Source organism: Poeciliopsis prolifica, unplaced genomic scaffold, assembly GCF_027474105.1.
Source record: "Poeciliopsis prolifica strain line A6 unplaced genomic scaffold, Auburn_PproV2 SCAFFOLD002, whole genome shotgun sequence".
NCBI classification, from domain to species: domain Eukaryota; kingdom Metazoa; phylum Chordata; class Actinopteri; order Cyprinodontiformes; family Poeciliidae; genus Poeciliopsis; species Poeciliopsis prolifica.
Genome location: NW_026562377.1, coordinates 3,724,002 through 3,751,029, shown reverse-complemented (window position 1 = coordinate 3,751,029; position 27,028 = coordinate 3,724,002). Strand labels below are relative to the sequence as shown.

Genomic DNA, 27,028 nt, shown 5'->3' with positions numbered 1-27,028 from the left:
CAAATAAGAATATCTTGAAATATATACAACAGAGGTCAGAATAATTGGAATCTCCAGCAGTCATTTGTTGTGGTAGTGTCCTAAAAATATGAAGAAAAAAAAAACAAACAAACAAAAAAAAAAAAACAATGTACATTTCTCCTCCTATTTTGCCTTTTTTGGAGTCAGCTTCCACCACAGATAAAGTCCACTTCCTGTTTTAGGCTGAGCTTTTTAGTTCAACCCTTCTGAACTTGTTAAATCCCACCCACAGACACCCAGACAAAACTACATGAAGTAGACACAAACACAAATATGAGCTGAGCTTAAATTAGGATTGGAAGCACAACACCTCAGTCAATGATGACTCAGCGTTGCATATGGCAGATATTTCTCTTTAGCTTGTGGATGCATTTTGACTTGATGCCCTTCTTGCACTGCAATGCTGAAATTGAGCGTATTTTGTCAAAGCAAGGTAAGTGTACAGTGTTGAAATGTTCAGGTGAAATTTAAATTATGTTTCCCCTGTTGCTATACTAACTGCGCTTTTTTTTGTTGGAAATGCCTATCAATTCATAGAGACATTTATTTTGTGTATTTTAAGTTTGTTGTCAGACTGTGTGTATAATTTTATTTTTAATTTAATTTAGGTTAAAGTAATATCTGTCAGAACAAGATAAGATCTGCAGAAGACAAAGGTGCAAGAAATGACAACACTGCATTTGGAGAAAAATAAATATTTTTGTTTAAGACTCCTCAATGAGTTTTGTTGAGATATTTTTGGTCTGCACCTATTGTCAAGGATACCTTAAAAGTCTAAAAATAAATTCTTGATGTCACACTCAAATTTTTATAAATTGTTTCATTTCTATTTAGAGAATGACAGATGTACATAAAATTACATTTCACTTATTTCAAACATCTTTCCTTTTTTCAATTTTTATCCATTATCAAACTCTACAATGTCACAAATTTATTGCATAACATCTGCACAATCTGACACTGTATTCTTACAGAGGTCTGGCTCAGCCTACAGATATTACTAAGATGTGTCACAGCGTCTTTTTAACTCCAAATAGTAAAGATGAGAACTATGCACATCATATTTTATCCTGTACTGATGTTGTCTTATTAGGCGTTATCTTAGCAATGTTCTTTCCAGAATGAAGAGCCAGTGGAAGCTCAGACCAGCTAATGAGAAGTTAGTGGAACAATAATTTATCAGTTACAAAACAAAGTAATAAATGTGTCTTTGACCAATATGCTGACTTTAAGATCTAGTAGAACTCTGCATCAACTGTCGCAAGACCCTGTAGTTTTGCCACTTGCAGTAAAATTGAAGAGATCTTAAAAAAATCTTAATTCCTCAAGCTTGCAGAAGCTGGAAACTTTTACAGGAATATAATTTTCTGTAAGTGTGAGAGCACAATGGTACAAATATACAACTGTAAGACCCTTTTTTATCCAGGATTTACCACTGAAGTCTCAGCTGGGAGGAAATTCTGTGAAAAAATGTGTTCCACCTAAATAAGTTTAATGATTTATCTATTTTTGTCAAATTACCCAGTTTCTGCTATTTTTTTAAAATATTTTTTTTATGTTAGATATATCCAACAATTTATCACTCCCAAGTGAGCCAACAGACTCCTATCACAAATCAGGGCTTGTAAAGGAAATGCAGTAACCTACATTTCCTTCCACTTAACCCTATAGTCCTCATTACACCAACAGCGAAATGGAGCAAGCTGGAAAACATGACAGTGTTAATAATAGTAATAATAACAATGCTTTAGCTGTGGGAGAGCCATCATGCCACCCGTTTCCTTTCTAAGTTGTAAAGTTCCTCACTTTTTCCTTACCAAATAAACTGGGATATTTGTAATTCCCTGAATTAGCAACCCAGCAGCTCAACCAGGAGAACTGTTGACTTGAGGATCAACAAACCCACATTAAAAGGGAACATTTTTCCTTGCCTCATTTGATTGGCACCACCAATAATTCATTTTAAATAAATAACCAAAATGATTTTTGTATATGTTTTTTTTATATTGAATGTAGACATGACCTTCATGCCCACTTTTAAACGTGGTGTAGTATCTATGATGCTGTGAGCCCATTTGTTTCCCATTTGCTGTTGTATAATGTCATGAGGTCATTTTTGGTCTACCTGGAAAGTGCCGCTTTCAACAAGATAATGTTTGACCAAATCAACTCAGAAATGATTGACCAGACTGCTCTTGTCATCTCAATTATTTGACTGTGTAAAGATGAATGGTCAAAGATTTCTTTCTTTGTAAAATGTTACAAAGATAAAGTGTTCTCCTATCAGCCAAAGTGGATATTACCAACTATTGTGATGTTTCAGCGGCTCCCATTGGCAACTATGTCTGTCATGTATGCATCATATTAATGTGATATTTTTTTTTCTGTACCAGATGTTTTGCTCATACAGGATGAAGAAAATCCAAAGTGTTTCACTCGAACAATGGCTGATTTCACCTGCTTCTTTGAGACCACAGACAACGGGACATATAATTTTCTCTATAATGTTGGAGGGTATGTTTTTAATGGTCCAGTTTTTCTCTGCAACACTTGTTTAAACCTCAGGTACACAAGATGGGCCCTCTGGACCTGTTGTCTTCAGCCAAATAGTTTAATTATCTCTGCATCCTTTCACCAACTTCTGGAAGAAAATTCATGACTTTGATCATAATATTGTTTTGTTTTTGTTTGTTTTTCTCTCTTTTTATAATTTTGAAATTAGGTGAACCTATGCCTAATAAAACAACATGGCATTGTTGCTATATGAAACAATGTATGTGTTAACGACAGCATGTAAATGTGTAACAATAATAATTCTTAAAAATAAATTATTTTTACACATTTATTCAGAGTGGCTTTTAATTAGTTTTATTTTCCCTTATGTCACATGTATGCTGTTATATATCCAGTTAAATTTTATCTTCTTTGTTTTTTGTTTTGTAAAGCACTTTGTGGTTTCTTACCTGTAAAAGGTCAAGTTTACTTACTTACTTATTTTAGAATAGCATCAGTCAAGAAAGGGCTGCAAAGAGGTTCATTATTCTGCAGTTTGAAAAATATTAATAGTAAGAAAATCCTGAAACGGTTCTGAATCACAGGAAAATTAATCTAACTTCAATATCAGCCTTTTCCAAATGTCAACTGTTAGTTGTAGCAGTCAGCCTTATCTAATAAGGAAAGTTGGAAAACATCACTTGTTTAATAATGAGAAAAGAGAAATTGCTTTTTTTCTTTGAAAAGTGTAACGCAGTGCACCTTAGGTTTCAAAAGTTACCTATGAAAATAACCACAGGACTTTAGGAGTGATGCGAGAGTGGAGATGTGTTGCAAATCAGCACAAATTTCTAAAATCCAGAACATCTCATACGACTATCAAACATGGAGGTTGAGTCTGATGGAAACTTGCTTTTGTACAAAAAAACTTTGGAAAAAAAACTATATGAGAGATTGTGTATGCCACAATCTGTGTTTGTTTTGTTTTGTTGCTGCAACTAAAAAGATCATTAAACTTTTTTAAAGCAGAGGATTTTGAAATCATATTTTTGAAAATATTTTGGTTTAAGTTGTTTTTGATCTGTGTAGAATTTTCTGTAAAAATGTCTTTCTTTTCTAATATATCATGCTTCTTTTGTACACAAATTTATCACTAAAGGGACCAAAGTAAGACGTGTAAGATGTCTATCCTTGGAACAGAAAACGGAACTTTCCTGCATGTCTGTTCATTTCCACGGATGGATATCTTCATATATGTTGGGACGGAAGTGAAAGTGGTGCATCAGACCAAAAACATCACATTGTACAAACGGACAGTCTATGTGGAGGATCTCTGTAAGAAACTTGTTTTTAACATAATACAATTTTTCTTGTGAAATCATGAACAAACATTAACACTGTATGCTAGTCTTTAGATGTATATTAGTCAAAGGGTTTTGAGAACTTCCGGTCGATTTAGGCAAAATAATTTTAATTTTTGCTATATTTTATGTGCAGGTCTTCTGGATCCCCCCTCCAATGTCTCCCTACAGCCAGGAGACACTGTGGGAAAAATGCTTATTTCTCTGGACACTAATTTAAAAACCACATGGAAACAAGAATATAGAATTCGTCATTCTTCCAAGACACTTGGGGAAAAAACAGTTGAGGTAATGTATGTTTTGAGTACATATATTATACTTGTTTTGCTTAAATTGAATTTATTCCATACGGTACTCAGTAAAGCCACCTCACAGATGTTGCCCATGTTTAGTTTCTTGTCATATACATATATTTCAAATCATCAAATAAATTTCAATTTGAGGAAAAGACAGCCTGAATAAATAACAAAATGAAACAGTCAAACAAATATTACATTTACTAAAGAAAAATGAAAGCCAAAAGCAAAGCAAGCTAACTTGGACCTGCATATAATGTAATTCCTGCCCTTGTTAAATCATGATTGAACTGTGATTAACTCCATTTTTGGGACATCACACCCTGCCTTGATCATAACCAAACCAGTAAAAGAAAGAAGTCACTTAAATAGAACCTCTTTAAAAGATTACTCGTTTTGTCATCTGAAGAAATTCAAGATCACATAAGAAACAAAATCTTTGACATTCATAGGTATGATAAGAGATACCACGGCTGTGCATCTCCAGAAAACAATTGTTAGAGTTTTTATCCATATATGAATAAAACAAATTACACTAAAAACACTCTGCTGACTCATCCTGGAGCTCACACAAGAAATCACATCTAAAGCAGCCAGGGAAGCTTTTCCCTGAGTTGAGGTCAATGTTCATGATTCAGCAATCGGAGAGAGACTGACTGAACACGTTGGTGAACACTTAAAACAACTTTATTTATTACCTTATTATTATTAATTCATTGATGTGCTGGGGAATAATAAAGCAAACTGAAACTTCCTGGAAGCTTTGAAAGTTTAACTATTTTAAAGAAGAAAGGATAAAAAGACCCAACATGAACCATTTATTTCTTATCAATCTATAAGGTAATAGTTCAAGACAAGTACTTAAAGTGATCCTTCTTATTTGCAGGGAAAAGACAAAAACTTTCTGCTCTCACTGGAACCAGGTGAGGAGGTTGAGGTTCAGGCTTCTGTGAAATGTGGAAATGGACCAGATGCACATCCTGGATACTGGAGTTCCTGGTCGAAACCTGTGCGAGCAATAGTTCCCCAAAGTGCAGGTGTGTCTGATTGAAAACAGCCTGGTTGGATGACTGCACTTACAACTGATGCTTATGCTTAAAAAATAACAACCTTTTCCTTGTAGATGATATTTCCCTGGTATGCTTCACCTCTGACCTGCAACATGTTACCTGTCATTGGAATAGCACCAAATATGGTGCAGAAAATGATTACAAGCTCTTCTATAGCTCTAGGTACTAATATCCTTATATATCTGTGTGGTGCGGGTGTGTTCAATCTCTGCAGGGCTCAGCATGTAAATACTGATATTTGTGATAGAAAAAGAATAAGCCAGTGGTGCCCAAAGCCGGTCCTTGAGGACAAGTATCATGCATGTTTCAGTTCTCTCTCTGGTTTAATGCACCTGGATCAAATGATGACCCATTAGAAGGCCTAAGAAAACCACTGACTTGCTGAAAAGGTTGCTACTACCACTAGGAAGAGAACTAAAGGGACTTGAGGACCGATGTTGGGCACCCCTGGAGTAAGCTTTCATTACTTGTTGTGACAAAGTGCAGGGAGAACACTTATCACAAAAAACAATACAGTACAACTTAGGTTTATAATTGCAGACGAGACCAAAACAGAGATTGCCATAATGAGAAGCAAACACCATTTAAAGAGAAAGACCTCAAAGCAGCTGTCAGGCATGGTGGTGGGGCGGTGATGGTGATTTGGTTTTGCTCTGCAGGCAGAGAATCTGCGGGACATTATTAAGATGGCAACAAACCTCTCCTTGTATGAAAGTACTCTAGAATAAATTGTGAGGTGATCTGTCCAATTGTTGAACGTTGGCCAACACAGGGACATAAACAAATAGAAACAATATAAAGCTTTGCTGTTGGCGGTGGTTCTTAAAGATATTGAAACATGGGTGGTAACAGCTTTTTTTGATAAACAAAAAAAAATAAATAAAAATAAAAAAAAGCGTTTTGGAACGAAAAAGCAGGCATATAGGATGTTTATATAATTTAAATTCTGGACATATTATACTGAGCCTTGAAAGAGATATTTTCAAAACAGTTAGTTGTGATTTTTATTTGTTTTTCTGCTATTTTGATGAGCTGTCTTCCAATTCTTACAGTCAACCTTTGAACTGGACGGAGTGTCAGGATGATGGAAATCTTTCTGACACGTGTTCTTTTCATGGAGATAAGTCTGGAGCAATGAAGGTCAAGCTCAACAGCACCTCAGATCCACTCAAACGATTGTTCTTCAGTGAAGAGATTGAGCTGAAAAAGTCCAGTGAGTGATACTGAGTTACACTTCACTGAAGAAAATCTCTAAGATGTACTTTCTTTGTTTAGAACTTTGAACAGTTCAAGTTCTTACAGGAAGTTGTGTTAATGAGGTCAATCCTTTTTAGGAAGTACAGAATATAAATATTATTTTTATAAATCTAACACATATGCACAACTTTCGTGTATATGTAAGAGAAACAATCATGGACAATCAATCATATTTTTATTTCTATAGGTCATCACAGTACACAAATAAATTTTATGGAATCTTTTATTGAGGTCAATTTCTTAAACAATGCAGTTAGTTATTGATTTTCTCACAGGCCATGTTTCATCAAAAACATAAGATTTTTACATAATCTTTTGTGATTCATGTTAACAGTTAAAAGTGGCCCACCAAGTCATCTGAAAGGAGAACTGACTAACGACAAGTTGTGCTTGGAGTGGGAAGCTCCTCAACCCTTTCCGTCAAACCACCTTGTGTATGAGGTTGACGTTCAGGTCAGAGAAGTTGAAGATTTCAGGGTAAGTTACATCCACCAACAAAAGCAGAGCTGATCAACAGCTTAAAAATCAAAATAGTCACTCTTTCAATGAGAATAACAATGGTGGGCAAAGTTTTATCTTCTGATAAGAAGAGTCCCTAAATATTTTTTCTTTCTTCCGGAAAAACATTGAGGAGTAAAGGAAACTACAAGGACCCAAGTAAAAAAATACCCAGCTTTAGTTAAAGGCAAACCTCTCAAATTTTGGTTGGTTTGCTGAATTCATCATTTTTTATGTAAATATGGAAACAAAAACAAAAGCAGTAGAAGTTCAGAGCTCACCATGATGGCTCTTATTTTGTTTCATGGTGGTTCTACAATCATGTACAGCCTTGTTGTTCTTGGTAATCCAAAAAAGGCAAAAGCAAAATATGCATTATGCTTTGACCTATTGTTTAACCCTGTACTCAATGTTAGCGTTAATCCCGTCTTGGAAGTTCCATTATTATACCACAAGATGGCGCCAAAAGAAAGAAATTGTCACCTCACCAAAATTCAAATTAATGTAAAATGAAGGTTTCTATAAAGATTTGTATTCATGCAGTACCACAAAACCTTAAACAATACATAAACAAATGAAAATGCATGCATCAAATATGAAGAAAAAATAGTATGGCTAAGTATTTATTAACTTTTTATATTTCTACCCGCAGATAACAAAAGAGGGACACACTAGCGCGTGTGTACGTCTTTCTTCAGGAGGCCAGTTCAGTGTAAGAGTTAGAGCGAAACCTGATGGGTCGATTTATTCAGGACACTGGAGTGACTGGTCAGATGTCCTCCCAGGTACCATCACTGATAATACAGGTAAGTCTGAAATAATATATATATATATATATATATATATATATATATATATATATATATATATATATATATATATATATATATAGAAGCAAACACCATTTAAAGAAAGACCTCAAAGCAGCTGTCAGGCATGGTGGCATATATATATATATATATATATATATATATATATATATATATATATATATATATATATATATATATATATATATATATATATATATATATATATATAATAAATAAAAAAAGCTTTTCAATTGGTTTAGTATGAAAATGTTTCAGTTTCATCAAATACACAATGCAGCTGTATATCATTCATCTATCACAACCTAATAAAATGTGCTTTTATTAGGTTGTAATTTCAATTAATTTTGCTTCATGAATGAAAACATAGTTGTAGAAATGCATATTTCCAACTTTAGTTTTACTGTTTCTAGACATGCAGCTCCTGTGGTGTTTCTCCGTTTCCATCCTGATCATAACTATCAGCTTCATCACAACCGTTTTACTTTATCGCAGGTACTTTTATTTTCAACCGTTTCATTTTGTTGTAAAAACAATTATAGATTTATTATATGTCCTGTTTGAAACAGATATCACTATTTAGAAATGATACATTTTCTGAAACTGATCTACTATTTGAAGAAATTGAAAAGTATTAGAAAAAAAACATCCTTATGAATGAATTTTTGTTGTTTTGTTTTTTTAGGAAGCTCAAGCTGTGTTTTTGGCCACCAGTGCCCAACCTTGAAAAAGTTCTGCAGGGCTTCCTGACAGACATCAACCAGCAGAAATGGGTAAAACATTTAGTGACAGGATTTAAAGTAAATATAAGCAATCATACACAAAACAACAACTAAAAACAAAATGGTAGCACAAAATAGTATAGTGTGTACTTTCCCAGAACTTAAAAGTCATCTCCAGGACTTAGATACTTAACCTGTTGATTTTTATGAAACAAAGTGGTTGTTTTCCTGCAACTTATAAGTTACTTTGAAAGACATTTCAAATACCTTACTAAATAGACAAAAAAGTAACTCCTAAGGTTACCAGGAAACAAACTGGGAAACCCCCCCGAAAAACATCTTTTTATACTTCATCATAAAACAAATGGAAATGTATAATAAATGTCAACAGAATTAATACATTTTAAGCTGAATGATTAAATTAATTCAAAACGAGTTGCTCTACTCACCTTACAGGATCCTCCAATCACATTGAAGCTGTATTTTGAAGACACAACCTCCTCTGTAGTGGAGATCATGCCTGCTGAGCTTCCAAAACTCAACAAGCCTACTGAAGAATTTGACTTCCTCTCCTCTGATGGAAGCTTTTCCATTGAGAAACAAGCAGATGGAAGTTCTGGGAGCGAAACCCTCAGAGACTACGTAACTCTGAACAAAGATCTGTCCATTCTCTGCCTTAAGGAAAACTGTTATGTCTATGAGCAGTTTAAAGATGGAAAAGATCCTGAGAAAGGAGATAAACTTTACACTACCTGCCGCTGTCTTAAGCCTTGCTCGTGCAACAACTATTTTAACCATTCTTACCTACCTTTATCTCAGTCTACAGAGAGCTTGAGTAAAAATATTAAAGTCGGAAGGGATGAAAGTAACCCCTATGCTAACCTTTCCCTCGACTAAACATGCAACGCAAGTGTGCTTCCAACTTAAATTTTCTGTAAAAAGTGCTCAATTCACATAGAGAATTGAGCATCATTAACAGATGCTGGTTTCACCAAAGTATAGTTATCAAGTTTTGAACAAATCATCTTTCTGGTTTGTCCCATTATATTTTCAGTAAAATATTAAAAACAAGAAAAGAATCAAAAACAAGAAAAGTGATGGTAAAAATTAAAAGGAAGCTTTATGTTAAAACATTACTATCAATATATAGAAAAAGCTTGAAATGTTTATTATAACCAGTGTAACAATAAGCGCTGTCATAAATGCTTTTATGCAGTTTTATGCAGTTGTTTTTAAGAGTACTTTGGATTATGTTGAACATATTATAACAGTTCTTATATTTTTCATGTAAAATTAAGTTCAAATAATAGAATCTAACTTTACATTCTTTTATATGGGACAATACAATAGTAATATTTGTTTTTAACTATTTCTAGTTGTTCTGTACAGTAATCCATTACTTTATTGCCTCAGAGCTTGTATGGCTCCAATATAAACATGTAAATGCTTAAGAATAATACATTTGAAATTTCTTTTTAAAAAATAGACTGTCAGGGTTCTTAGAGAGAAAAATCTTACACAATCTTTGATGAGTGTAGAAAAATAAAACTGAAGTAATATAATTATAATAATAATCCAGGTGTTTATATGTTGTTTTTTTGTTTTTTTTAATTATATCAGGCAATTTTGGTAAATGCAAAGTTAGCACTTTGAGCTATATCCTGATACGGTTTCCTCTTGTGGTTAATGTGTAATGTATACTGTCGGTGTTTTAAATAAAGTAAATCTGGAAAAGTATGAAACATGTATCATGCGCACTGCGCAGGGACCTTGCACTTTGTTCTGTAGTTCTTGTTTAACACCACATGGTGCCAGCACACATCAACTTGCTGAAATCTGCTGACAACGAGGGACTTGGAGGGACCACGGACTGAATCTGAAATCATAAACTCCCATTTTCTCAGGCTTTGTGATCTTGTGAACTTTTTGCATACTGATATGAGATATAAGGATTGAGATGCCATTATTTTTATTTTATTTTTTTAAGTTTCTACTCAAAGGTTAATAAATGACTCACAACACAGATGAAAGCTAATGTTAATTTATTCATAAAAGAAAAGGAAAAGGCTCAAGTATAGAGGAGTTCAACAGTTTGAATTAAAACCAAAACACCTGAGATGGAACAATAACACCTTAACAACTAGGAGTGGATGTAAATCCTACATGTTTGACATTTTAACAGCTCTAAAATATTTTTATCTGTACCCAAATTTAGATAATTTAGCAATTTAGCCATATTAGTTCTTAATTACAGTCTATGTATGCAGCTTAGGCATTAGAAGAAAACTATCCAGTCCAACTACTGTTTTCTATCACACCAGCAGCAGATCAGCAGCGTCTGCCAGGGCTTATGATGTCACAGTCATAAAGTAGCCCAACGTTGTCCATGAGGCGTTAGGAGAAAGGTGGGAGACAGAATGTGTTCAAAGTTAGACAGGCAATAGAAGAAGAAAATTTAAAAGGGCCAGTGTTTACTCCCCAAGCTGCTTTTCCTCCCGACATGAATTCTTTCCATGTTTCATCACTGCCCACTTGCCCATACACTAATGTCTATGGGGGGAGGTTGAGTCACCTCATGATGTCATTTCCTCAACTTTCACAGACAATCACATCGAGAACCAGAGCTGCCTCAGATGTGATGGACATGCAGGGTTGTGGTTTATTAAAGAACACGTGTATATTTATCGTGTTGTCATGTTTACAGGCCTCAAACACGAATTCGCCAACAACGGAAATGAAGCTACTTAAGCAGCAACAACATTAGGTAGGCTTCTACTGGAAGCTCATCACATGGCTGTGGTTAACTGGTTCTGAAAACTCTTGACTGCAATCACATTTGATCCTGTTGAATTTTGTGCTACAGAGAGTGCTGACAGGACGGCATACATCAGATTCTGAAGGGAAAACTGCCAAACAAGAATAACAAACATCCAGTGTAATCAAAAACACAGGCAGAACTAATGATGTTGGAGAAAGTGCAGCAACCTCAGAGTCGTTCAGCGGGAGAAAAGTCATTGATTTTCCACAAAGGCACTGGCAGAAGTAGGAAGGAGGGTTGTGTTGGTTTCAATAAAAATATACAGTGCCTTAAAAAGTATTTTCTACATTTTGTCATGTTAAAACCACAAATGTTAATGTATATACCTCGTACTTTATGTAATATTTTACCACAAAGCAATGCATGAGTATCTATTCCAGTTAGCTCATCTTACAATATTGCCAGTACCAGTTCCTGGTAAGAGATGATAAAAAGCAACACTTAGTATGATGATGCCAACACCTTGTTTCAAAGTGGAAATTGTTTGTTCATCTTCAAAAAAGATAGTTTTCAAAGGTTGGCATAGGGTTGTATAATCTAACCCTCCATTAAACTTTTCAGCATTTTATGGCACAACAAAATAATTGTGTTTTTTCGTTTTCATGATTGTTTGATCAGGGACTTTAAGGAATAACTGCATTAATATAGAAGTTCAATCCCACAAAATTGGTACTATTAACTAATTAGTTGACTTCTAAAGGCAATTGGTTGCAGTGGTTGCCATTTAGATGGATCACAGTTAAGAAGGTTCAATACTAATAAATGCAACTCTTCAAAGTTGTACTTTAAAAAAATTAAAACTGTGTAATTTTCTTCCACTTCACAAATATGCACTGATTTCTGTTGGTCTATCACATAAAAACCCAGTGAAATTCACAGATATTGATCTGTGGTTGTAACATGACTAAAATGTGAAAAAAAGTTGAATGTGTGTGATTTCATATGCAAGGCACTACATTCATGATCTTTGCATGGTTGTATATTTTAATTAATCTTTTTTTTTTTTGCCACAAACATGCTGTATCTGTTGGTGGTTGTGTAGTACTACATAGCAAACTGGATTTTAATAAGTGATTTGTTTAAGCAAGAGTTACTAAAAGTAAAAGTGATAATAAATTCTGTGGGACAGAAATTTAAACATCAAAACAAGAATGGATTAAAAAAAAATAAGATTACAATCATACCAGAAGATGTTTCAAGCTTTTTGCTACATTGATGTATTTTCAGAATTAGATTCAGCACCAAGTGTATGGAAACAGTCAGAATTTTGCTTTGAATTGGTAATAAAAGTGAAACTATGGTTTAGGTGACAGTTCTAGTTGAACTGCTTTCTTTGATGTTGATCCAGAATACATTTCTCTAAAAATGTAAGTTTACTCACACTATGTAGGCACAAGAGCACACAAAAGGTAAATCACAGTCAAAATGGTGCATGTAAACAATATGAGCTAACTCTATACACATCTCCGTTTAGATCTGCAGAACAATGTTATTAATATTTCATCTTACAATGACAAAATGGGAATCTATTGAATCTGTGTTAATTTCATTGAGGTCCTCTTTAAGGATCATAAACACTGAATGATGTTCACAGATGTTCACAGATTAGTCAGAATCCTCATATGGTTCAAGGATGTAAATCAACATTACACATTCCTCTACTGATTTTAAATAATATCTAACATTATGAGTAACAGTTGTTTTGGTCCTTTTGTTCACTTTTTACATATTGAACACTGTCAGTTTTCAATTTTAGGGCAAAATAGCTCGATTATTAATCCTGATTTTTTTTAAAAAGACGTTAGTAACCTGATACTTTATGTTATCATCTAAACTACTCTCACATTTTAACTAGTCTTATTGTAATTTCAGTGTACTGGAGAGATGACCTGATGGTTCCCTTTAGATTTTATGTAATAAAAAACACTGAAAGAGCTCATCTCTCTTCTAACTTGCTCTTTTAGTTCGACATTAAGCTGTATACCAGCTGCAGTGCTTGATTACCATGCACTGAAAGATCACTTTTCAACATGCTCAGTTGTTTGGATTCTTGCTGATGAGCACAGAGCAGCATGTGAGAGCTCCATCCACTTTAACTTTCTCCATATTGGACACAGGAATCAGCATGTGGTCTTTCAGCTTTTCAAACACCTGCAAGATACAAAGACAAGAGTATCAGCACAGATATTTAATCCTATTTTTGTGTTTACAAGATATTTAGAAAATGTATGCAACATTCAATCTAGTGCAATTGGAAAACATGTCTTCTGAATTTGACTCTGTTCATTACTTTTCTGACCCAGTCCTTTAAAAGTGGGATTTCAGTCAGTGGCTCAGCTGCATTAAAAAAAAGGTATCTGGATGATCCAAGTTAGTAGAAATAATTAGAAGATCTTGCCAGATAGTCAGGTTGAAAACTTGAACTCAGAGTGAATCAAGCTATAAAGCAGATTTTTACAACCCTATCTTGAAATCTTGTGCATTTGTCTCATTTCAGAAACGCTAAATAGCTTAATAAATATATAAAATTTGAATACTGCAAAAATTCTAGCCTTAACAAGCTTGCAAGACATGACAGCTATTGCCACAGGCGATTGTGGTGATTCAAGAGTTGCGTTACCAAGGGAAATTTTTACATTACCACATTTCTAGTAGAAACTACACTTCACGTTCTCTTCAGGTTCTCTGAGTTGCTCCCACAGTCCAAAAGTTTGCATGTTAGATTTATCTCTTTCTCTAAATTGCTGTGATGGTCTGAAAACGTGTCCAGGGTGCACCCCAATTTTTTTTTTTTCACTGAGGGTAGAGTTAGGGTTAGGGTTAGCAAGTAAAGCATCATAGCCAGGAAACAAGGACTGAAAGGCTGGTTTGAACCAGCAATCCACCGATTACAGGACAAATCCCAAACATATGTAGTTTAGATGAAAACAGGACAGAGAAAAAAGAAACCAAGAAGTTACTTATTTGTGTTTGCAATATTTCTCAAATTAAAAATAATGCACATCATACTGATATATGTCTGAGGAACATATAACTGCCACAGACAAATGTGCAAAATACACTTTTGCTAGTATTAACAAACTAATACTCATTGTAGCTTCAGCTTTATTTTATATAAATAAATTAATTACTGCTTCTACCAATCATTTCTAGCATTAACCGGTATGAACTTTACATATAAAATTAAATTATTTATGTTAAATTGCTTTCGGTGGCATAGATCCCAGGGGAGAGAGGCAAAATATTAAGCAAGAGAACTGCTCTAAACATTTTCTCGTCTCTAAGCAAATTCTCCAAACAAAAAAAAAAGAAAAGAAAATGGAGTGAGAACTATTACAGCGTTCTCAAAAGACCCTTGTAAAGTAATGTGTCACACTGTGGCCATTTTCCAACAGAAAACCACTGTTTTCCTACTGCACCTCCAAACCAGGACATTTTTCTCTTTAAACTCTCGCTTCAACCTCACAACGATATCAACTGAGGCCTTAAAGTACAACCATGGGGACCAACTAAAAACACTTATAAGGAGTGATGCAATATGGCGAACAAAGCTTCTGTTGATGCAGATGATATCTTTAACGTCACTACAATGACTGCTTAGAATGTTGTGTAATACAGCAACATAAGCCAGATCTCAGTGAAACAATGACACTCCCCTTTCACAAACAGTATTGTAGTGTTCGAAACTATGATGTTAATGCATGTTCCTACACAGTTTTTACATTATTCCTTTTTCGTGCGTTGTCTAAATTACTACACTGTGGAAATCTCTGCCTGTGCTCATTTATCCCTGCCGTCTGTTGAAAAAAAATGTCTACATGGCAACGGGAATCTGATGACGAACTTAGCTGAAATGCTTAAAATGTTCAGCAGTATTAGTTGTTCATTGAAATTTGCAAACATTTCCATCCTTCTGTACTTCTTGACCTTTTTTAATACAGACGCCCATAAAAATATTTGTTGTTTTTCTATCTACCCATCAATGCATTGTACTTTGCTTATCCTCTCCTTACTTAAACTATCCAACTCATCAGCAGGATCCCAACACCCAAGGTGTTCCAAATCCACAAGGTCTCAGGAAGTCCTGTCCAAGAGTCTGCTCTCACAGGCAGGTGCCCAGGAAATCTCTAATGGGAGGCATCTTGATTGGATGCCCAAACAACCTCAAATGACTCATTACAGAGGACCAGAGGTTGCACTGCAAGCTCCCACTGGATGATGGAGTTCCCCTCCCTCTCATTACAGCCCACCCAACCTATGGAGGAAACACATTTCAGCCACTTTTAGCTGAAATCTCATTCTTTCAGTTTTTCATTGTTAAACGGTCATAATAAACCACAAAATTTCCCTATTTGGCTCTGCTCATTCTTTACCTCAACAGACCAAGCCCAAGCCCTGAAGACTGGTAATAAGGCCCATGACTGTCTATTAATCTCCCATTACATTCCTGCTAACAATACTGCAAGATACCTCAACTCCTCAGCAAAGAGACTCAGCACCAACCTGTAGGGCAAAAGAGCTGACCCTTATCGCAACCATATAGTTCCGTGAGGACAACTATATGGTTGATATCCTCAAATAGCATCAAAATCAAATCATCGGCAAAAAAAAAAAAAAACAGAGCCTGAGATTCCAAATCAGACCCCATTCTCCCGATATTTTAAGATTTCATCCATGACCAGGGTAAACAATGAGGGTGTCCAAACTGCATTGGGAACAGACTTCATTTTTTGTCGATAACACAGAGGCAGCTCTAAATTTGGCTGTTCAATGACTGAACAGCTTAAAAGCATCCTTCACCCAAGTGACATAATTGCATGCACTTTCCACAACTTAAGTAGCATTAGACAGCCAAACTGAAAAGTCTATATTTAAATATATATACTTAGATATTTCTATTATCTTGCCATTTTGATTTTCTTGTGCACAAAAGTAGGCATTTTAATGATAGGTTTTTTTATTTTCTTACTTCCAGTTTCAGTCAAAAAAAAACTTAGAGAATAACTTTATTGCCACCAAAAAGTCTTACCCTTAGCTTATTCAATAAAATAAGCTATGCAAAGTCTTGACCTCTCAGGAAAGGTCAAGACTTTGCATAGCTTTTAGAAACAAATTCACATTAATGACTTTTCTTATGTTTAAAGAACCTGCTCACCCTCATATTCCCCATTTTTCAAACATATCAAGGCTAAATCTTATTACAGTGGTAAGGACTTATGTTTTGGATCAGGCTGACATAGTCCCAAACACTAGGATCCTAAATTACTGGGGCTTTTGTATGTTTCATTTATTTAACTCCGGACTTCCAAGACATAGGTAACCCTTTCAAATGCCAGATCTTCAGTCTGTCATATCCCACCAATTTTCTCATGACCCCCTGGTTTTGTTTGTGTGGAACTCTTATGTAACTTCACGAGCATCTAAAAATAGATCTGAGGTCAGGACAGAGAGTGTTTGGAGGCAGATGTCTTGCAGAGTGCCTCGGTCATTATGTAGACAAATCTCAACATCTCACAGGAAGAGCAAGCAAAAATTTCCCCTGGGAAACATGTACCAACTCCAGACCCACTGCGCAAAATATGACAGCCTGCTCTGATTAAGGAGTTCCTGCTGTTTTACTGCGTCTGGTGTTATTGATATATTTTCCTAAGTTACAAAATCTTATATATGTGAAAATATGGAACAGAAAATAGACTTTGTAATAGTTTTTGGTATGCTTGAAAAACAAAGCTGAAACAGTTTCACAAATCTGCAAAAGTGCCTTGTGTGTTAATCCTTGAGCTTATATTTAGACATTGTAAACCACAAATGTAAATGTTTGAGGATTTTTTACGCTAGACCCACTCGACTTGGGATAATGTGAGAAAAACAATGATGCACAGTTTTTAGAAATGATTAGAAATAAAAATGCATTGTGTGTCTTTGTGTTCAGTCTCAACTTTGTGACAAACTCTGCCACCTGAGTTGTGGAACTTTGCAGCTCCTTCAGAGTCTCTATCAGCCTCTTACCTGCTTTTCTGAACAGTAGTATCATTGCATTGAACTGAGTAGTGGTGTGGTTCAAAGCTTGGGATATTGTTAAATACCATAACTTCCCCTTATGATTCTATGCAACTTCACAGATGTTCCCTTTTGAACCCTCAGTAATGTGCTAATTTGTGTTGGTCTACCAATATAATCACTGTAAAATTTATTGGAGTTTGAGGCTGATGGCAAAAAGGTTCTGGAGGAATACTTTTTCAAGGCACTGTACATTCTTCACAAACCTATCCAAATAGACTGTTCAAAGGTACTCCCAAAGCAAGCAGCATTATATACACAAATAGATTTTATCATGCTCAAGCTAAATTCCATCAGCCATTCTTCCTGGAAAAAAAAAGAAAAAAAAACTTCTTTGCGGATTTAGGTCCAAAGACACATCATTTTGTGAATTCCTCCTTCTAAAAATAACTGGCAAGAATTGGGCCTTAAACCACAGATTACATTTTGAGGTTTGAACACTGTCTCTGCAGACTGTGTGTTGCCAGGTTTGATCTTGTGAGAACCATTATGACTTGTTGTGATTTGGAGTCTCCCCAAAGAATCAAAATAACACAGCTACTGCTCAGTCTTCCCTGACCCAGCAGACAAATGGAGAAAATAACACATAATTCATGCCAAGCAGCCACATGGAATATACGTGTCATGGGTCAGAAACACAATTTTCCTTAAATCTAAGCTGTTTGAGACTTTAATGCTTATGTGCAATATATTTGTGGGAAACATTCAGTTGTGTATGTTTCTTGATAAGTGACTATGCAAGCATATTTTCTTAAGGTTTAAACAAAGGATGATTAAAAAAATACAAATTTTAAAGATATTTCTATTGTTTTTTTAATGGCATTCCTCTGGTCATTGGGAAGCTTGGTAGAAATGGTGTTTCTTGTGAAGAAGAGGCTCACAAATCACAAGGATGACCTGGCTGGGTAACATAATTAATTTGGTTCACTTCAATCCAGAAAATGTGTGGTTGGTTGGTTGGTTGGTTGGTTGGTGGTTGGTTGGTTGGTTGGTTGGTTGGTTGGTTGGTTGGTTGGTTGGTTGGTTGGTTGGTTGGTTGGTTGGTTGGTTGGTTGGTTGGTTGGTTGGTTGGTTGGTTGGTTATGGATGGATGGATGGATGGATGGATGGATGGATGGATGGATGGATGGATGGATGGATGATTCAACAATAAAAGCACTTGTAAATGGCCAGTGTTATTTTTACAATTTTATATAATAGTACTGTGCAGACATTTCAGACTAAAAGGTTTACATTTGGAATTGTACCATTCAATAAAGTGATTATTGGGTGATTATTATTTGATGTGACAAAAAAATTATTTTTTGTCACATCAAAAAATAGTTTTTTGATGTGACATTTTCTTAAAGTTATCAAGAAAAATATTTTCTCATAATGTACTCTTTTAACATTTTATAACATTTTGGGTGGTACCTGTCTGAAACAACAATTAATTATTTTTCAGCTTAGAGTAGTCAAGTTAAGGTTTCAATTTAAATATTTAGGATTTCAAACCAGAAATGACACAGCTGAAAGACCTTCAAAGTGGAGTAAAAATCATTTTAAGTAACAGCTGGGCTGCAAACAAGCAATAAAAAACTTGCCCAGGGAGCAAGACTATTGATCCCTGCAGAGCTATCCATGGTACCCTGGGTGAGAGCCATATTTCCAAAAAGTTTCACTCCTTTGGGCTCCTGTGGGCTCACCTATAATGATGACCATCACAAAGGGATGTATATAGATGGATAGGACAGGCATGATAAAAACCTGCACCTCTCAACAAAGATGTAAAGGTTCAGTGTAATCACTTTAACTAAATTCTTTTGTGTATAAAATTATGTTTGATTCACTGTCACTGAAAACATCCACTTGGACCCACCTCAATGAATGACTCAAGTTTTGATGGAGAAGATAAAACGCTGCGGTGTTCCCTGGTTTTAGAGTTGTCCGAACCTGGTCCACAACAGTCCAATTCACTGAAAATTACAGCTTCTTTTGTTTAAAAAAGCCCACTGTGGTCAGAGGAAAACACCTATGTCGCTCATGTAGGGGTTCTTTCTCTTGCCAATTGTTTTTTTCAGAGGTCTGGGGAGGATCAAGTGTAACATAGACAGCCTCTTCTTAAATCTAAGCTGCCAAACCAATCTGGCTGTCCTGATGGTGGTCCTTCCTACCGCAGGTGTTACCTTTAGCATCCTTGATGACAGTGTAATTGTGCATTTGAGAAAAAAGTAAGTATGGGATTTGAGATGAATATCACCTTCACACTCTCTGGAAACTCCTCCGCTGTACAGTGAAGAAGCACATGTCCTTTGTTGGGAAGATTCATGTAGACACAGTTGGCAGCAATGTCATCTGGCACCGTCAGCTTGTCATAGCGATGGTCGCTCATTTGCTGCATAATCTGATCAGGAAACATATATTTTGATGTAAATATGAGAGTCCACACAGTGTATGGAAACACAGAACACAAAACAGACTTCCACTCAGATTCCTTGACTCAGAATCGAGCCCACAATCCCAAAAGCAGCTCAGCATCCTCTGACTCGCCAAACCGCTGTGGGTGATTGAGGGGGCTTAATGGAGAACACAGGAGCAGACAGACATTCCTTCTCAGCAGATGTCATGTTTTTATGTAATCAGAAGGAGCTTAAGGTGGGATGAGAGGCTAAGAACTGGGGGCCAGGAAAAGAAGATGGTCATATTGCTGAGTAAAAGTCAGAATGTTGCGGATGTTATGACTAGAAGTAAAGCAGGTTTATGAGCAGAACACCTGTGGATGTATATCCCTTTTCTTCAAGAGATACTTTTTTTCTCTCTTCATCTCTTTGCACCTTGGAAGCACGTGACACTGCAACAGAAACATTTGGAATCTCTACAAACATGTGGGGGCCATACTTGCTACTGATTTGCATTTTGAATAGCAGCACATGACAATTTAGCAGCATGCACCAGCCTGACTTCTCATATTTTGACTGTGATTTTTTAACTCTGCCAAGTGTTTTTGATGTTATGCGATTAATTTGCAATGTGAACACAAAGTGGAATGGGTCTCCTCTGCTCTGACTTACTTCACTGCAGTGCTTAGGAAGTAGGACGGACTGACAGCAGTACTCACTTCTCACACAGTCAGGACAGGTAGTTTGGCAGCAGTCTTGCTTAAACTGTAATAAATGTTATATTAAAGTGAAGATTTTGGGGGTAAAAATGCTAAAAACTAATAATAAGGAATCTAATATTCATGAAATGGACTAGCAAAAGGTAAGGCAACATTCCATGCATATAACAGAATTGAAAGCTGGGAACTTATGACCCTGTAATGAACTGATGATATTAAAACAATTTCCAAATTGCTAAGTATAGGCAGTGTGTGTGAAAATATCTCAATATGTGCAACCAGACCAGGTAAATACTCAGGTCATGAGTGGGTTTGCTTCCTCTTATAAAGGGGGATTAAAATCACAGCTCTAAACCTTGATTTCACCAAATATCACATTATGTTCCAAATAGCATATCCTTATTAATCAGAGTTAATTTTACACTCACATAATTTAGAAGTTGAATGAATTCCAGGCAAAAATTATTTAATAAAACCTTGGGCCTGAAGTTCAATATAGTCATCCAAGTCTCCTGCAAATAAACATTGACTCTTGCCTGGACACTGGCTTAGATCCAGTTAATACAGAGAGTGGTTACTGGGGCAGCATAAAGTGCCCATTCAAAGGTGGTAAATCTAAATATTTACAGGAAAGTAATTAAATCCCTTCTGGGCAAAGAACTGGCAAGCAGATAACAAGGAGACTCACAATTTACTGGATCTGATGCCCTCCACTGTGATAATCAGCATAATCTGCATTTTGAACCCTGGTATGAATATTTATACTTCCCATGGTGCCTTTAAAAGTTTTACAACTCTCCTTTTCACTAAGCAACAGTAACACATGAAGTAAATTCTGCTAATGGCTCCAACAAAATCCTGAGGAAAAATGCTAGACTTGTCTTTCTGAAGAACAAATTTAGTTACTGTCCTTCTGGTAAATACTACAGTTATATGGAGCTGTGGTGAAACAATAGTTATATTGCCTAAAAGCAAGAGGATTCTTCTAATCTGTGCACACGAAAGTACCTACTTTTACAGATTAACATCTTGGCCTTAAAAAACATTAAACATAAATATTAACATTTAAATATATACATATATTGTTTCCAGAAAATACAGAGGAACAAAAAACTTTTAGTCATGTTGACCAAATATAGAAAAATTACTCAATTTGACTCAATCTGATCTTTAGTGTGTGGTCATCTCATCATCTCTGAAAACTGAAGCATGTTAGCATCCTTGAGGCAGACATCAGATGCTGACCAGTGGGAAGGGATGACCTCATAAATCAAGCAGGGCTATGTGAAGTGGTGACTGATGATGTCAAACCTGCCGGCAGTCTGCTGCAGGGCGTGGTTAGCGTGCATGTGTGATTACAGGGAGTGGGAGCTGAGGCCTGTGACAGGGGCTGTATTTTAGGATGATGACTTTCTGGGTGAAGCTGGGAATTGACTGCCGCAAATGGATGACTAAATCAGTCCAATCAGTGTGTACTCCCATTCCTATGAGAGTTAAACACAGATCCACAATTCTGAGTCCTGTTGCACAGGCAAAAGCAAAGCCATCAGATTATTTAAGCATCTGAAAACAACGGTGTTTTTTCAAAAGTTTTATGCCCCATGAACTTGATCACATTTCTTTTACATTTCAGGCACAAATTTCAGGGATTTTATACACTAGACCAGGGATCTGCTACTTGTGGCAAATTATAGAGGCAAATAATGTTTTTAAAGATAAATATTAATAAAATGCAGGCTTTATAGGTTTTTGTGTTGTTTTTTATAAAATAAATGCAGTAAATTCCCACAACAGAATAAAACTAAAAGTACAAGCAGTATATTGCTGCCTATTTTTCTTGTCATGAGACTGAAAACCTTACATAATTTTCCACATATAAATATCCTAAAAAATAAAATGTATGTAAATGACATGTAAATGTCCATTTAGAAAAAAAACATGTCAATGTTTGACATGTTTTTTAGTAAAATAAAATGGTGGTTCTTGAAAATTTATTTTTAAAAATAGATACTTATCAAAATATATAAGAGGTAAATTTAATTCTCTTAATCTTTTGTGGAAGAAAAGCGTAAAACAAGGGGGGAAAAAATCTATAAAGTGAACAAACAGCATCGTGCAGACAGAAGTTAGACTGTTACCCTGCCTATGACACGAAGGGCTGTTCAACCCATCACACAAAAATGAACCCACAAGACATGTTACTGTCAGCATTGATGAGAAAAAGATGGGGACAAATACATTTTAAACACAGAAGGCAGCTGGATAGAAGCTGAAAAAAACGCAAGACTACAGTTGAACCATATCTCCTGGCAGGACAACAGGACAGCTCAGTCAAAGTCCAGACCAAAATCTAACGACAAACCCAACAGTTTGGGAACCACTGATTTAGAGCAAGTTTTAAAAATTGCAATGCAAAATATTGTCCATTAAATCCAAATGATCTTGGAAAGAAGACATCATTTTAGAAAAAAACTCTTCTTACACTTCACATGCAACACTCTCAGTAGATCTGTGGCATAAAATGCCAGTAAAAAAATCACTAGTTTGTGTTTTAAAAGGCACAAAATGTGAGAAGGTTTAAGTGGAACTTTCCATTTAACATTTTCTTTCTCGATGGAAACAACTGAATCCATTGAGCTTCAGATTTGTTTCATAAGTATGCAGAGGAAGACATGTACTGTCATGAGACCAGTATCAATATCCAAAACAAGCAGTCCAAATTTATTAAAGCTGCATTCAGAAGAGCGCCCTCTCCTCACAGACATATCACCTAACTGCAGATACTGGTGTGCTAAAAGTCCTTTAAAACAGAAGCTAATTGTTGCAAGAGAGGGTGACGTAAGCCATAATTACCAAGCGAACCCTCTTTCATTAAGTATTGCTAAAGGCCACTCCTCATTCCAGCAGCTAATTACTGCGGGTGATCAAACAGCCAGGAGTCTTAATGCGTTGGAGCTGGAAAATAAATGTAATTAGCTTATGTACTTATTCACAGATTCTTTTATTCTTGTGTACACTTTGGCAGAGATATACCAAATGAGTATTTTACGCAATAGAAATGATGTGCTTGACCTGTAGGGGGAGTTCTGACTCTAAAAGCAACAGTGGAGAAGAGCTGTCACACAGGACAGGAAAACGCCAAGACTGTACTGTATGATCTAGTGTGTATGTTTTTGGACTTAAAGAATTAGAGAATCAACGTGTGTGTGTGAGTGTGTGTGTGTGACCTTCACTTCAGTGTAGCAAGAAAAAATAACTGACTTGCAGATGGTTGTGAATTTTTGGGATAGTTCTCGAGCCGGGATGTGCTGAGATTTAGTACTCTCTTGGTGTAACCCACCAATCTGTCTCTGTCAGGCTGTAAGCTGTCTCTTGTCTGGACGCCCAACATCCTGTGAATTTCCATTTAGAAGCCTTTCATGCAGTAATGAGCTCAAGCTGTGTAATGGGAGGACAAAACCTTTGTAATTAAAGCTGGAGAGCAAATGCCAGAGGCATTCCCTGCAAATTAGCAGAGAATATGAATTAATGCAGAGGGATTAAAGGGACAATGCATTTTGCAGTAAGAGGGTGCCATCAAGGTATAACGTTATAAAGAGGTTCAATCTGTCAACTTGTGTCAAGACTGGCGTTGTAGAATAAGCAGCAGCCTACTTTAAGAGTCTTCTGAGCTGGTTCACTGGAGCCGATGATGATAAGCCCTGGTCCTCCCATGCTGCAGAAGCTCTTCAGGTGCAACCCCTCCAGCACAGGCACAGTGGAAACAGCATAGTCCTGTGAAACACAATCCAATTATAGGAGCTAAACAAAATAAGTCCCAAGAGCTCAGGATGCATACAGGATGGAAATGATTTCAGTAATCTCTGCGGATTTCAGGATCAAACATAGGACCAGTGATGTGAAAATATTTTTCAGAAGTGTGCCTTTCCACCTGCTGACTAACATCTTCACCAAAAATGTAATCCTGGTAAAATAACCTTGGCTGTATAAGGTTGAGAACATTCGACAAAGGCATTTTTCAAAAAAAATTATTATTGTAATAGCGTTTTAGAAATTCAAGGCTTGAAAGAAATCAAGGTGAAGACAACTGATTCCTCTATAATAATAAAAATAATAACAGTGTTTAAGGCTCTCGAGAGGGCACATTTAAAATAAAGTAACACCATTTAGGGGTGGAAACTGCAGAAGTGTCTGAGAGGTGATATCACTGAGCCTTATGCTCTCGAGAAGATTACACAGGACTTGTAAGCACTTGATTCAAGCCACTTTCTCTGGCTGCAGGAAGTCGGCTTTCCAAATGCTGTCATTACTATTGTTACAAAAACAAAGGTTACATAAAACTGTATTTTCACAGCAGAAACCGACAAAGGTTTATTTCCATCTGTCTAGCGTGTTTGAAGGTAAAAACTATTCAAGTCTGTAAGTAAAGAATGAAGGTGGGAAACTGTCTTTTTTGTGAAAAAAAAAAACATCAGAACAAGTCGGAATGGAACACATTAATTACAATGAATAGTACTGTTTACATTTGTTTTATAATTATAAAGGGTGCCAGCAGTGGAATCTGTGATTATAGTATAAACAACTATTTCTTAAGATTCCACATTGAGCACATGTACTTAAATTTGGATTTAGATATTTTATTTTCTGTCAAAAATGATGCCACTGTGGTTCTTTTTTTTCATATCTTTAATCAGTGGATACAAAACTGGCAGAAGAACATGTTTAACCAAATAGTGGATGAACAGACTTGTGACTTGTGGATGAACAGAATGCTGAATTCAGTCTTGTGAAAAGAGAGAAAATGCTAAACCTGAACAGAAACCTGAATCAGCACACTACTGTACAACACTACTAATAAGTTTTTACAAGATGATGCTGAATATAAACTTTTTTGGAATTAAAATCTCTCAAAATTTTTCGCAGCATGTATTCAAATCAACTACTTTGAATACATCCCCTATGTAACAGAATTATTTCAGAGGTTGTGGGATTGTGGGACCTACAGATTCATGTTTATCTTAAGCCTTTGGCTGTTGATCTTGGACAGATTGCCTCAAACAACAGATATAAAGTGACTTGCGCTTATAAAATTTACTGCATAACCTGTGAAAACATTATATTTCCAACATCAACTTTATTTGAGAAGCCACATCCTGACAAATCATGATGGAAATTTCTTTTTGAATGTTGAACGTAGACTTCTTGAATATTGTAAATCTTCGCTGAATGCAGTATTTGACTGGACAATTTTTTTTGGAAAATATCTGAAGTCATAGCTATAATATTTTTGAATTAATAGATTTACAACTTATAAACATTATGTTTTCCTGTGAGTTTCCATTGTGAAATTTGTCTGTGGCATCTTGTAAATTCCTGTGTAAGCACATTGTAAGTTCAAATAAGCACAATGCATCTATTTGTCGCTAAAAACGAACTGTAGTATGGCACTTTGTACTCCGTCATGCCAAAAAAATGCCATGTCTGATATACTCCTGAACTATTTTTTTTGAGTGTGCTGATAGGTTCAACTGGGAACCAATGGAAATTACAGGATGTTCTTTCTCCATTCCTTATCCACAAACAGGAAGTGTCTGTGTGAAATTAGAAATGGAAGCCATTCTTCTTCTCTTGTCAAGATAAATGTGATAAAGAAGCAGAAACAGTTCCTTTTCATCTGGAGTGAGATACTTTCATACTTTGAACTAAAAGACTCTATTTACTACTTAGGAAAAAAGTCAGACAGTTCCTTGTATCCCAAATAAGAAATCAACACTTTTACAACATGGAAATAGAAGAAAATATAATTTAACCTCAGCACTATACTTCCCAAACAAATTGATTCCATCAGCAACACCATTATCCCAACATCTGTAAGAACCTTAAAGCAAAGAGCCCTCACATCTGCATGCAGTTGTGTAGCACTAAACAAACCTGGAAACAGAATGATCCTTCATTTGATAATTAAAGGAAAAACCAACATTGATTGGATGGAGCAATCAGATAAAAAGTGGAAAAAACAATAATTGATGGCTAAGTAATTTTTCCTTTTTGTTATTTGCCATGAACGCATCATTTAGTCCCATCTTATCAAAGATAACAGAAAACACAGAGGAATCCGTAATGAGGTCCTCAAATCAGATACAGATGGGACAAGAGGAGAATAAGGCAGTTCAAGTTACCGTAAAGTGCTGAACTCTTGACATTATGACCCAGCGCTGAATCTGCCTGTCAGCGTGCTTCTCGGCTTTGCTACACCTTCTCGGAGAGAGGCCAAATGCGATGAACAAAAGATTGCCGCGGAAAGTGTCTCTAATTTATACCGACAGCAAAGGAGATGGATTAGATCAGTCAGGCGGCATGCCTTTAATCCAGTTTGAAATAAATCTTGCTGTTGCAGAAATACTTGTCATATTTTCAGAGCTGTTAGATTTAGGTTTTAGTGAGCATGGTATAATTATCAAGCCAAACAAAAATAAGCTGAAACTATTGTGTGCAAGCACTCACT

The 27,028-nt window shown here is 35.8% G+C and overlaps 2 protein-coding genes across 2 annotated transcripts in view; one reads left to right on the top strand and one right to left on the bottom strand.

Moving 5' to 3' along the window:
• Positions 1–196: 196 nt before the first annotated feature.
• On the top strand, positions 197–10,535 carry mpl (MPL proto-oncogene, thrombopoietin receptor). The gene is made up of 12 exons (XM_055054416.1): positions 197–454; positions 2,415–2,535; positions 3,674–3,849; positions 4,012–4,163; positions 5,058–5,208; positions 5,295–5,403; positions 6,294–6,454; positions 6,833–6,975; positions 7,649–7,802; positions 8,240–8,321; positions 8,512–8,599; positions 9,005–10,535. The coding sequence occupies exons 1-12, from the start codon at positions 340–342 to the stop codon at positions 9,443–9,445; spliced, it is 1,893 nt and encodes a 630-aa protein (XP_054910391.1). The 5' UTR covers positions 197–339; the 3' UTR covers positions 9,446–10,535.
• Positions 10,536–10,573: 38 nt separating this feature from the next.
• Positions 10,574–27,028, bottom strand: part of ddah1 (dimethylarginine dimethylaminohydrolase 1) — a 67,981-nt gene continuing 51,526 nt past the window's right edge. Inside the window, exons 5-7 of the mRNA XM_055054429.1 lie at positions 24,178–24,297; positions 19,666–19,809; positions 10,574–13,517 (exon numbers count right to left, since the gene is read on the bottom strand). Coding sequence (XP_054910404.1) covers positions 13,401–13,517; positions 19,666–19,809; positions 24,178–24,297 — 381 coding nt within the window. The 3' untranslated portion in view covers positions 10,574–13,400. The remainder of the gene's footprint in view (positions 13,518–19,665; positions 19,810–24,177; positions 24,298–27,028) is intronic.

Coding starts and splice junctions, on each gene's coding strand:
- mpl (XM_055054416.1), top strand. CDS start 340: ATGATGACTCAGCGTTGCATATGGCAGATATTTCTCTTTAGCTTGTGG. Junction 8,322..8,511: donor ACCGTTTTACTTTATCGCAG/GTACTTTTATTT, acceptor TTGTTTTTTTAG/GAAGCTCAAGCTGTGTTTTT. Junction 8,600..9,004: donor ACATCAACCAGCAGAAATGG/GTAAAACATTTA, acceptor CTCACCTTACAG/GATCCTCCAATCACATTGAA.